This window comes from Manduca sexta, chromosome 18 (assembly GCF_014839805.1).
Source record: "Manduca sexta isolate Smith_Timp_Sample1 chromosome 18, JHU_Msex_v1.0, whole genome shotgun sequence".
Classification (NCBI taxonomy): domain Eukaryota; kingdom Metazoa; phylum Arthropoda; class Insecta; order Lepidoptera; family Sphingidae; genus Manduca; species Manduca sexta.
The window spans coordinates 2025340-2038747 of NC_051132.1; the positions used below are offsets into that span (position 1 = coordinate 2025340).

At 34.0% G+C, this 13408-nt stretch overlaps 2 protein-coding genes across 5 annotated transcripts in view; one reads left to right on the top strand and one right to left on the bottom strand.

The window, feature by feature from the left end:
* Positions 1-6047, bottom strand: part of LOC115447089 (G protein-coupled receptor kinase 2) — an 82173-nt gene extending 76126 nt beyond the window's left edge. The window contains exon 1 of one of the 4 annotated variants that reach the window (XM_037439832.1): positions 5521-6047. In XM_037439832.1, coding sequence (XP_037295729.1) covers positions 5521-5572 — 52 coding nt within the window. In that variant the 5' untranslated portion in view covers positions 5573-6047. The remainder of the gene's footprint in view (positions 1-5520) is intronic. The other 3 variants (XM_037439833.1, XM_037439834.1, XM_037439835.1) reach the window with 3 other exon arrangements.
* Positions 6048-6398: 351 nt separating this feature from the next.
* On the top strand, positions 6399-13330 carry LOC115447087. The gene is made up of 3 exons (XM_030174009.2): positions 6399-7882; positions 8116-8272; positions 8702-13330. Exons 1-3 carry the CDS (start codon positions 7690-7692, stop codon positions 11376-11378), a joined length of 3027 nt encoding a protein of 1008 aa, XP_030029869.1. The 5' UTR covers positions 6399-7689; the 3' UTR covers positions 11379-13330.
* Positions 13331-13408: the final 78 nt, after the last annotated feature.

Consider the following 13408-nt stretch of genomic DNA (forward strand, 5'->3'; position numbering starts at 1 on the left):
CCGTTTCAAAATCAAATTTAAAAAATCCATTATTTCCCATAGGAGCAAACTACCAGGATAAAAATTATCCTATGCGTTATCCAGGACATGGGTTTTCCGTACGGCAAATTTCATCAATTTCCGTATAGCTGTTTCTGCGTTTATTTCTGACAAGCATCCAAACATTTTCACAAACTTTCGCATTCATAATATTAATTAGATAATATAATACATAATTGGCTGAATTGATGTGGATGTTTTGGGCATAAAGATTTGGATTAATAGGCTATTTTTATCCAAGAAAAACAGAGCGACAGTGAAGTGCTTGATTGTTTAATTTGTTTTTGTGTTACTCACGTTTAAATAAACAAGAATTATCTTTCATCTCTACTAGACAAGACGATTTATCTTTAGTAGTCTCCCTAACTGCTGCCATTAGATCAGCCGCAGTGAAAATATCGAATATTCCAGAAATGTGCACAAAAAGCAGTTGCGGAAAACATCCAGCTACATCGTGTCAAGGTAACAGGATAAACGGCATTAAGGACTACGTGGGATCTGCTGTGTCTTGACAATGGCTCAATATCGCTATGTTCTTTAAAAAATATTTTTGGGTCCTTTTTTATTAGCTATATGCTATGAGGAAGATAAAACTGTTATACACGTTATTAATGGTACATTAATTATTTGTAAAATATTATTTTACACTTATGTTTAGTACTCTAATATGTACGCTATTTCATGTATGTGAAATTATGTCTTTTGGAGGAACAAACCACTAAATTAAATCAACATATTAACAAAAGCTACACTAACTCTGAATAAAGATCTCTTTTTCTCATACAAAATAATATATTTGCACGAGCAGAACCACGACAAAAACCAGCGCCACATTTCATGCACCGTTTTTTTGGTCATGACACGGCATTGTGACACCCGAGCGGGACCTTGCGCGGCCACGTGTGCTCAAAGCTTTAAATACTAAGGTCAATTAAATTGATCTCTTTAAGCACCGTTTGAGATTTCTCGCGCGACATGTGCACGATGCGGCGAAAGGCTCGCCACCTATCACATTATGGATATAAACTTGGCACACTGGAATGCACCAGTTGCGCCTCTGCCTAAGGTTTTGCGGGTAAACGTGCGTGTTTATGATACATTGTGCGTAGTGCTATGACAAAAACTATAGCAAGAAACCTTGGACATTATACGAATTTTGGGAATACGGTCATCAGACCTAATATGGGACTTGGCTGATCTAATAAATTTCAACCAAATCCATTCAATGTTTCATGTATTTATTTCTAAAGTAGGATATTTGTTTCCGCCCGGATATCGACCACCGTAAACGAAGTGCAAAACCTGCCATAGCAGCCCACGTGTTTCGTGTCCCAGGATCAGTCTGTGTATATCCGGTTTCAAATAGGCCGGCATACTTACGACTAGTGAAGGGTAATCATCTCTCGACAGTTGACTTTACGACGAGGTCACTCTGCCCAGCCCGCATACAAAAAACCTGCACAAACTCTCAACCTTTTAGTAAGATTGTACAGCCTGTCTGGGGTCAAAACCACCACAATCATTACGCGCGTACATCGAGCTGTAATTAATTAGTTAAAATCAATTTGTTGATTGAGCAACTAAATACATACGCGGCTTCAGGCGTCGTTGCGGCAATAATACTAGTTGTTGCATAAATTTATTAAATGGCAATCGTTGCTTCAGTGTTCCATTTGCTGATAGATTAAATTGTCATGAGAAATAGATTTAGGAATGAACTATTTAACTATTAGTATTATCTTATGTTTACATGCTATTTTTTAAAAATAAATTCTTATCGTAATAGCCACAGCGGTCCTAAAAATAATCATTCCCTCTAGCATTTTCTAAAACTCATAACACACAGCCTACAGATTATAAATCAATGGCGAAGGGTCCATTTAGGAATGAACCATTTAACTATTAGTTTTATCATATGCGTATATGGTATTTTTTTAAATAAATTCTTATCGTAATAGCCACAACTGTCCCAAAAGTAATCATTCCATCTAGCATTTTGTAAGACTCATAATGCCTTATAAGACACTGCCTACAGACTACAAATCAGTGGCCATAATATAACACGATTCCTGCCGACTTCCCTTTAATAACTTATGTAAAATCAAATTTTCATTGGAACGGCTTGCAGACCGCATTTGTGAATATTAGTAGTACCTATATGTTGTGTCGGGTTCCCTTCCGGAAGAAGTCACCCTTCGCCACAACTACAAATAGGAGTTCTGTAATCCGGAACAGGAAAGTTCTTGCACACCGCTGCGTAGCGAAAGAATTAAGTTCGCAGGCTCCCGCGTGCAATAACTGACGCCGCGCCAGGTGGTACATCAAAGTATGAAATAGATGCATTGTCATTTATTTTTGCATATTACAAGACACTACTTCTAGAGCATAAGAAACGGTGGAGAAAGTAGCAAAATTTAGAGTTGCTCTTTTTGAGTACCTAACATGGTATTGTCAAAATACACGCAGTAGCAGCGGAGCCATAATTCTAAAAGAATAATTAGATGAATTATTATGTTGTTATAATATGTGTAATCATTATATTCCATATTTTTTATATAATTAGTTATATTTTCGTCTATTACAGATTAAGGAACTCAAAAATCGCAATAGGAAATTGCGCTCGTGAAGCGTTGATCTATTTTTTTATACGCCCATGGCAATGTAACCACACTGCACCTGATGGCAAGTTGAATGGGGTCTAATGGAATGTCGACTGACGAGACGATTACCCATCGGCAGTCGACATAATTATGCCGGCCTGTTGGAATCGGATATACACAGGCTGATCTTTAATCTGATAATTATAATTATAAGGATAATAGAGAAATTTCATGATTCCTGAGAGGGTTGTGCAGTCATATAAAAATTTAAATTAATTTATTCCTTATTTCACGAGCCTATAAATGAACTGCTCTAAACTTTTTTTTTTTTTTCTCTTTTCACTTTAACATGTACTGTTGTAGTCTTTACCCTAAACTGATTGAAAAGAGCAACACCAGAGTTTCTTGCCCGTTCTTCTCTGGTGAAAACTGCTTTCCGAACTGGTGGTAGAGTTAATATTGACGGAATCTAAATAATGTATAACATTTTACAGATTCAAATAAATCATTTCATTTCATTTCATTGATCCCAGGACGCGACACACTAACGTGGGTCATCCGGGCGGATATAAAATATAACCTACTACTACTACTACTACCAACACATTCGAATAAAGATAGATATTTTATTCGAATGAACGCATACAGTCGAGTAAAACTAAACATCGACAAAGCAGTAGCAAATAGTGTACATAAAAACTACATAGTAAAGTTTATGGCCACTTACATAGTGGGTGAAAGTTGTTTTTTTTTTATGTTATTATTTACATGTGTAACTTTTTATTAGCTTATTGATGTTCGTAACATTGTGGGTAGGTAGCATGGGCAGAATAAGGCAATGGATATGTGAGCAATGGGCATACTTCTCTGAACAAGTGTTCTAACTCCTTCTTTTGTAATATTTTTTTTAATATGCAATCATCTTGTGCTGACTCCATAGCATTACATTACGGTACCACTGCAGAGCTCTCGGGTTCGATCTCCGGGTCAAGGAAAGTGATACGGGCTTTTTTTACTAAGGTCAGCCTGGAGTCTGGAATTTGTTCCCGATATGGAGCCTCGAGGGAATATAAATGGCGGAAACTGGGTGCACCAGTTACGTCTCTGCCTACCCCTTCGAGGATAAAAGGCGTGAGTGTGTATGTGCACAATTTGACCATGAGATAATCTGACTAAAACTAAAATGGAAATTGTCAATTAATTTCATAATATGAATAAAACCCAACATGAATGTATAATTAATGAAATTCCTGAAATCCATTCAATTAATCTAAAGAGGAAAATGTGCGAGACATATTAATGATAATATTTGAATAATACTGATTAACCACAATTAATAAATACGTCCATCAATCACATTATATTATGCTGGTAGGAAAACACTGCTACCTGACCCCTTCGCACATGAATGTGGGGCACAACACACTTACACTTTATCAGACAAAAACAATTTATATTAATACAAACAGCCTTTGGCAAGAGTGATACTTTTTACACTTGATAATGACCATCAACCGAATATTATAAATAGTATGATATTGCCCACCAAACAGAATATGATGATGTTAAATTAAAACAAGGTTGGCATAATTGTGTCGACTGTCAAGGGGTAATCGTCTCTCATCGGTCGATACTCTATTGGACCCCACTCCACTTACCATAAGGTGCAGAGAGTCACTATGCAGTAGCCATATAAAAAGAAATGTGTGCTTTCAGAATTTCACAAAACGGTATGTTTTTTTTCTCTCTCCTTAACAAACGGTATGTTGTAATTCTGCACAGTCTTTACATTAAAAATGACAGCCTTTTGTTTTTAGCAATAAGCACATGGCACATCCTTTTTATGAATCATTTATAAATCAGAAAAGTTTAATGTATGGATGTTTTAAATATGTCTCTCTCAGCAACATTTAACATATATTGCTTTCTTTACTCGTAATTGTAAATATCAAACCCACAGAAGTTCAAAGCTTTACATACCTTTAGAATTCAAAGAGAACTACAAGGAATGTTGGTTGGCCACAAATTTTTCCTACATCACTAAAGGCACCATAAGTAAATGTTCAATGAGGATACAAAATAGAATTAATACATTAAATTATTCAATTTCCAGAAACTTATGCAGATCATTAACATTCCTAGATTGTGTGAATGAATAATACATAATGCAATATGATAACTTTTTAATTTTTAATTAATTATTTTTGATGGTCAAAAAAGTTATGTTGTTACAAAATATATTAAACTAAATGAAACAAACCTATGACCAAAGTCTATACACTGACAGGTCATGTTTAAAATACATAAAATATAAGTGTTAATTATGTATTTTTTAATTTATAATAAATAATAAGACAAACATCTTTAAATATAAACACAATTTATAACCAGAACTCATTTGAATATTATCTTTTCTTATGATTGGAGAATGCATAATGACGAAACTGATTAAATATTATTTGGAATTGATTAACATGGTTCAAAACTGCAAAAGTTATACCAATGTTAAAAGATTCCACTGTTCATACAATTAATTGGATTCAATAAGCATTTAAACACTATAGTTTAAATACAAGGATGATAAATATTATTAAGATAAATTTGCATAACTAATAATACAAACTTTAAAAATGTATAAAAATAATTTAACATGGAATTAGTTTCTAGTCCAAATCAATTTTACTTCAATTAAACTACAGAAAATATTTGAACAAAGTACAGTTAGAAGCAGTAGATTTGAAACCATGACATACCTATCAACATATGTTTTGTATGAATATATTTTAATCATAAACTCTTACAAGATAGTTTTCATTTCTTTCTGGATGTGTGTGACGGGTACCTTTGCCCCACCACACAAATTAAGAAAAACATCACTCACCCTCTCTGGCTTTCAAGTAGACAGTGTTCGCGACAATATTCTCTAATTCCATCAGTTCCAGTGTGACTGATTTTATAGCAGACCCTCCGCGAAGCAAAAACCCGCCTTTGCGGCCGCTCTGCCGCCTTCACGCAGACACCAACGATGCCCATCAATGTACTGCAACACTCGCTCCGCACGACTAGCTCACGAGACAAATTTTACACATAACACTGTGACACACGACAAACGACGTCCCGCCGACTCCTGCCGCCACCGAACACGGCTTGCACGGCCCCGGGCGATAAACACGCAGCGTTGCCGACACTCAAGGGTGTGGTGGAATCGCGACTATCATGTCAGTGCGACGCTAGCGATGCCCGGTTTGTTTACACGCGTCCGCGTCCACGTTAAACGTTCGGTTTCTTTCAGCAAATGCCCGAATGGCGAACACGCCCGAATTACGCGAGTTATTGACGACGGACGGCGATACGCTACAAAAATTACCAATTCTCGCAGTACAACGTTCCAGATGCCACGCGTTACTTTCAAATTACTACTATTGTTTTACTATGGTACGTTATACTACTAAACATTCATTTTAAAGACAATGTGAAAATAATAAAGTTTACATTTATTTAACAAGTTATTTATGAATCGTTTTTGGAATCTATAATTATTTTGAATTCCAATTACACAGTTATACAAAACAATGTTTTGTATTGTACTGTAAGTTAGTTAAAAAAACAGCTATGATCATTATCTAAAAATGTATTGATGTGAACGACCTAGGAAATACATAAAGAATATATTTTAAAATTCTCCTTGCTAAGTATATATAAACCTAAAATACACTGTACATAAAATCGAATTTTAGTCTTCTCTCGCTCACAGAACATTTATTAAAATAAAGTGGTGCATACAAAATTATCATTCTCATGTAAAACTTTCTTTCATAATTTGTATAATACATGTGGTACACAAACAGTATTTTCAGACCGTAAAACCAAATTTTTTACGCATATAAGTATGTTAAATAGACGAGGCTCTGTCGATTGGCAGCTTCATTAAGCCCATCATGAAATTGTATAAATTAATCTAGTAGAAAAAATATAAAATTTTATTTCTATTTTAGTATAAAAAAAATTACTTGGCAATGTCTAACATGTCAGTTTTACACCTAGTCTTCATAAACTTGAAAGAAGCTTGATACGCCGAGCTGCGCTAGGTTCATGGTTGTAATTCTTCGTAGAACTCGTACTTTCAATAAAATTATAATTTTGTTAATTAGTTATTAGTTTTGTTCATACATTCTTTAAAAGAAGTTATTACTATTGACGGACATTATATGTATATCAACCGTTATGGCTAAAAGACTAGTAGTCAACTCTAAACTGTCATTATTTTACGGACGCTTAAATGTTGCCAAATTAACTTTTCAAATAACGAGAATTCAATAGAAAAAAAAGAATACTAACAAAATAAACACAAATTATGTGCCCGTCGTTTACTTGAGCTATAATTTAGATATTGCACTTTTCTGATCGATATGTTCAAAACAGATATAATAAAATAGTATTTTTATTAGTGTATGTCGCTGCGGAGTGGCATGGCGGGTGGAGGAATTATCTTGTGACCCACCAATTTAAGTGATGTAAGTATTTTGTGTAACAGTTAAAATTATTATACTATGACCTAATAGATGTATTGACGGTGTTCTGGCTTCTGCTCACATAACTTATAGTTTGCATTTTGAGACTGTGAAGTAAGGAATATGCACTTTTATAATACTTTTTACTCTTTGCATGCTTGCTACTGGCAGTTAGAGTTGTTATTCTCTCTTACTCTTATTTTTTTCTCTTTCTTTGACAAGCTGCGGTCCCTTACTTTATATTATGTTAATTTTAATTTTAATTGATGTACGGTAATATATATAACTTGGCTTATTCTTTATAATATTATTAATTGTTTGCTTAGTATCCACTTATTTGATTTAATAGAATCTCGAACAGTGGCGATGAAAAAACACGGCACCTCGGTCAAAGTTAAATTCCGGGCAACATTATTCGCGCGTAGTTTACAAAAATCAAAATAAAAAGTCAGCTGGCATGTGTGAACTGAGGTTATCATTTGGGCTAAAGTGTTATTTATTTGCTCTATATTTATTTTTAAAGTAAACTAGCTATAAAAATGGCTGGAGATCCATGCAACGTGTGTGGAAGCAAAGACTTGAATTTAATTGACGGCTATTACTACTGTATTGAGTGTGGAACTCAGGATACTAATGTGCGGGAAACAGTGATAGAGAAGCAATTTCTCGCCGATGGCACGCTGGCGTTGGTCAACAAGAAGAAAATTGTGCTTAAGGAGAAGAAACTACAGAGTAAGATTATAATATTAGAATATAGGTTACGTCTGGTGGTCTATGTTTAGCAGTGGACTTCCAAAGGCTGAAAATGATGATAGATTACGTTTACATCTATGTTTATTCATTATAAAGACTGAAAGTCGTCGTTTTGATAGAATACATTATGGGCTAGACTATGTAAAATTACGTGCAAAGAACGTTTTTTCATTCCAGATTAAAATATAATGTAACTCATATTATATTTGCAGTGTCAGGAGAATGGTACAAATGGCACACATTCAACTTCATCCTGCATGGTTTAGCTGATGAGATGATAGCACTCGGAGCTGAAGCTAGCTTTAAAACAAAACTCTTCTGGATCTGGACTGAATATGTTAAAAAGTTTCAGAATAAGGAGGATATAGGGTATGACAAATTTTGGTTTTATTATTAACATATATTTGTGTTTTTGGGTGCTGTTGTCACGGTGCCCAGGTCTCTGGGAATCACGTTGCATAGTCAGTTTCTATAATTTTTTTGCATTCTATGTTTGCTTGTTTTTTCTTCCTTTTGTTGTACAACTTATTCTAAAGTAGCGTGTATGTTTCATATTTTTTAAAATTCGTTGATAACTGTTTGCAAACCTGAATAGATAAATAAATATGTGTGTCCACAACTGGTGTGTACCTATCCAACACTGTCTCACATTGCTATGTCAAGGGCCGGTGCAGCAACATACTGCGGACAACACCACCATGCATGCCAGCCTGCTGGATATAAATATAAATTTTTATTATATAAATAAAAACCTTATTTATTTGTAAGCCTATATTTGAGAATTTTATTATGTTACAGGTTATCCCAGAAAGACAATGAAATTACAATATTTACAGAAGATGTAGAAAAAGATGTGGACAAGACTGATGATCTTGATTGGCAGAAGTCAAAGAAAAAACATAATAGCAGATCTCCAAGTGATATAAGTACTATAACATCAGGGTTACTGGTGGCCATGTTGTACACAGCATTGAATTTAGACAAAAGTCCTATCCAAATCTCGCATTTATACAGGTTCATAGATGAGGGTAGGTTAATAATGAATAACTTCGATAGACACATACCTGAAGATGTTAATGCAGCATCTATATCTGACTGGACTAAGTTTCTCATGAGCTGTGGCCCACGGAGAAAAATAGGTTTCATAAGATGCCGTTGTTTGTCATTAGCACTATTAAAAAAACTAGATTTAGGGCCGCCTATAGTTCCTGATATAAAGAAAATAATAGATAATTATACGACAGAGTTATGTCTCCCAACAGAGTTCAAAAACCTTGTGTTCTCGCTCATGTATCTCTGGCCATGTGATTACTTAGATTTAGACAGTAGAAGTCTAAAGGCCGCAGTAAAAATGCCTGACTATGAAGGTACTGCAATGGCTTACATAGTTGTTGCTTTGAAAATGTGTTTTGGTTTAGATGATGACTATGAATACAAATTGTCAGATATTGTAGATAAGATTAATGAAATGGAAAAGTTTTCGAAATGTTACAAAATAGGTTTTACTCCAGAACCAACTGGCAGGATATTTTCGTTTAGAGAATGGATTATTTATTTACAGTTTAGGAGGAAAAAGCTTATCAAACACAGACTGATCAGCTCAGATGATGAACATTATTTGGATGTTGATGATTACATTTACATGGAATATTTAACTGAGAGACAGAAAAAGGGAACTATTACTATGACTGACGAATTATCTATGGATATAGTAAATAAATTAGATTTAGGTAAAGAGATTGATGTCATACCAAAGAATTCTTTTCCCCCTACATTTACCCCTTTAACCACATACACAGAAGTTCTCTCTGAACACTGCAGACATACAAAAGATGTAGAAATGTTGAGTGAAGATTTTACGCAGTATTCTCTTAAATATGCATGCGAAAGTCTGTGTCTCTCAGCACTAGATAATGATGAGAATGTAGTCAAAGGAGTCACTGACCAAGGAAAAATAATTAGTGATGCTGAAGTTATGTGTGGCTATTTAAATGGTATAAAAAATAATAGGAACGTAAATATGGTTTATGTTATGAATTGCCAAAATAAAAATTGGTTAAAAACAAATAAACCTACTATCGACCATGTTATTATTGATTCAAAAGAAAAAAGTAATGCTGAGGAAATTAATGATGAAAGTGATCTTGGTTATGATTCGAATTTACCAAGCACACCTAGTGACAAAGATGTGCCGACAGAGGTAGGTGATGAAGAACCTATCAGAATTCTTGACACAATACAGGAAGAAGATGAAGACAAAAACATATTTGATGATGCATTTGAAAATATCCAAGAAAAAGACGAATCTGATGTGCTAGCTGAAGCTGATCATGATCTTGATAATGGTGACAGAGCTGATTATCACGATAATCAAAATAATTTAAGTGATGATGAAGACAGAAAAAGTGTTTCTAGTACAGAAACCTTTGAATTTAATCCAGAAACTTTTAACAGGGAGAGAGCAACCAAAGAACTAATACTACGTGCTTGTAAGAAATACAAAATACCAATTCCTAAAGAATATAGGACTACTGAGCCAAGAAAAAGAAAACGTGATAATCCAGACGAGGCGGAACATGTACAAAGAAAGCATATGAAAACTGGAAAACGAGGAGAAGTTAAAGATAAAGTAAACCAATTACTTCAAGCCTACTACAATCACCTAGAAAAGGATGTTTTAAATCAGGTCTCACATCAATTGAGCATGTTAATGCACAACATGAATCAAACTAAACAAGAAGATAATTCTGATAATGCAGATTATCTTAATCAAACCGAACCAAACAATTCTACTATTCCAAATTACTCTAATGTCTCGGAAATCAGTGCGATAGCACCAGAATCTAGCCAAGTTAATATAACCAATTTAGAAGAAGGCGAAGGGAATGTAGAGTCTACATTATTTAATGATGATAGCGATTGTGAAAATGTTGAAGATCTCACAATAACAAATGATCCAAAATTTGACGAAGCAAAATATGATGTTAATCAATTATATATAAAGATGGACGATGCAGAGCCAGAAGATATATACGAGTCGCTACGTGACCCGGAGCTAGATAAAATTATCGAGAAGAAGATCGAAGAGTGTCGAGAAGCTGAAATAACAATTAAAGCAAAGGATCGACGTCCTGCATGTAGTGACTCTGAAGATGAAATTCCTTTGAGTGTATTAAAAGATGACAAAGTAGCATATTATAAGAAATTCAATGAGAAATTGAAACCTTTGATTACAAATGATATTCCTGATTTTAAATATTGGGTTAAACGTTACAATACAGTTTATATGGCGAGAGAGCAAAATGTTCATGAAAAATTTGACTCAGAGATAGCAGAGACCATGCCAAAATCATTTAGTTTTTTACTCAGAGAGTGTGCTACTATAGCCGGTTGTACACAGTTTATTATTTATAAATGTATGCAAAACATAGAAAAGAATTTAGTTTTTTGCGCCAACTCAAGTCCAGACGAATAGTTCTTAAAGAATAATGTCATAAAAATTTAAAATAAATTAAGATTTCGCAAAAGCGAGAGTCATCAAGAAGCTTGAAATTTTTTTTTCCGGAGAATGTAATATATCCCGATAGCAGTAAATAATCTAAACCCGCCCATAGAGAATAACTTCAGCGGCCTTGTACGTCTACTGTCAAGCTAGTATCGTCCTTGAAATCTTTTCTCGTCATCCTGAGAGCGAGAATTAAGATAAGCGTCTTATTGGCTTCTACCTGAAGAGATGTGTCAAATATGGCGAATGCGCGACCCTCGCATACAATTATTGTAATTATCCGCGCGCATCATACTTGATGGTACACAAATCACAACTCATACGCAGCCTGTTATTCAATTTGCTACTCAAACACTATGTTATGGGGACTTTATTATATTCAATTCAGTTACGCTCTGAAAGGCAATGTCAGCTGAATCATAGTCGAGTTAAAATCAGCATCTTAAGATCGGCACTGTAAAATAAACACGTTTTGTTAACGTTACGTGAAATCCTGATCCCGGTAACCGGTACGTATTTATTGTATTTCGAATGCTGAGTAAGTTATTAAACGGCGCCAGTCAGTCGCCGTCGGCTGGCAACACCTCTTGAAATAACAGCTCAAGTTTTGTTTTGCTCATATAAATATAAATTCAGAGGTGAGAGTGGTTAATTAAGAGTGGTTGTACAATAATATACGTGCATTGCGACTCGGAAAAACATGCGCAATCCTCAGATTCGGACTCTTAATTACATATTTAAAAGTGTCTTACTATTCCAAGTGATAAGTATTTAATTACAGAATTATAGTGTTATAAATCCACAATTAGAAATAAGTTATTAGTTAAATCAGAATCTAGCATAATTGACATTTAGAAATTTAATTTGTGATACCTAAACGTATTTCTTGTGGGTCTCGATGTTCAAGTAATTCAGATCTTGAATTATGCTTAGAAATATTATATTGTTTTACATACTGTTAAGTATATTTATACATATTAAATAGCTTATAAGTTGAGTCATCTCAAGTTTGTTTACGTTCGTGATATTCTTGTATTATTATTATGCCCAAATATTTAAGCTTATTTATGTAATTTTTTTATTTTGGTTATAATTGGTAACGATTTTGTCACTTGTCCATAATGGATTACAGCCGCCTATATTTTAACTATAGCGTATGGTTTATTAGATGTGATATCTTAAGTTATTTTGTTGCGTTTTTACCTGTTTGTTTGAGTTATGACGTCAATGTCTGTGATATAAATTTCTGCGAGTTCGTGTCGACATAGCTAGAACTAAATTCCTTCTCAAAACGTGTGTTTGTGCTTTTAAATCGATGTTTATTTTAATCCAGCTATACTAAAACTGCGACTCGTTGAGCTTTTGCGTGCCGTGTGCTGTTCGCCGAGGTTTTGCAAACTAATGAAACATTTCCTAAGATGACTTTGGTTGTATGCTAATCTTATGAAAATATAATGATTCAATTAATTAAAATAAATTCTACATTACATTTGCGTTTTTAGTCATTTACTTACAGTAAATGAATTTAAGTTGTGGCTCGAAGTAACACAACTAAGACGCCTTTGTGGTCATTATAAAAAAGGTAATTATGTTTGTTATTTAAACGGCATCATTGCGGTCTTAGGTTCGAACTTGACATCGGTCAATAAAAATGAGAGTTCATTATAAAACACGTAATGAACTATTTGTTTGTTATTCCTCAAAATGTGCTACCAAAAACGACCAACCGTTTTTGGTCCTTCGACCTCATATTCCTAAAAATAAATATGAGTGCATTCAATATTATTATGTTAATTCTAGACATGGAACAATTGGTTTTCTCATTTTATATTTTTTATATTCTTAGTTTTAAGAATATTATAACTTAATGTCATTATGTTGTCTGTTAGTTAGTAAGAAAAATAAACATTTATGTTATTAAACATTTTGTTTTTGTACTTCATATTTTTAAATAGGATTTCTTACTGTTAATAGTCATAATTCTCTTATAGAAGTAAACT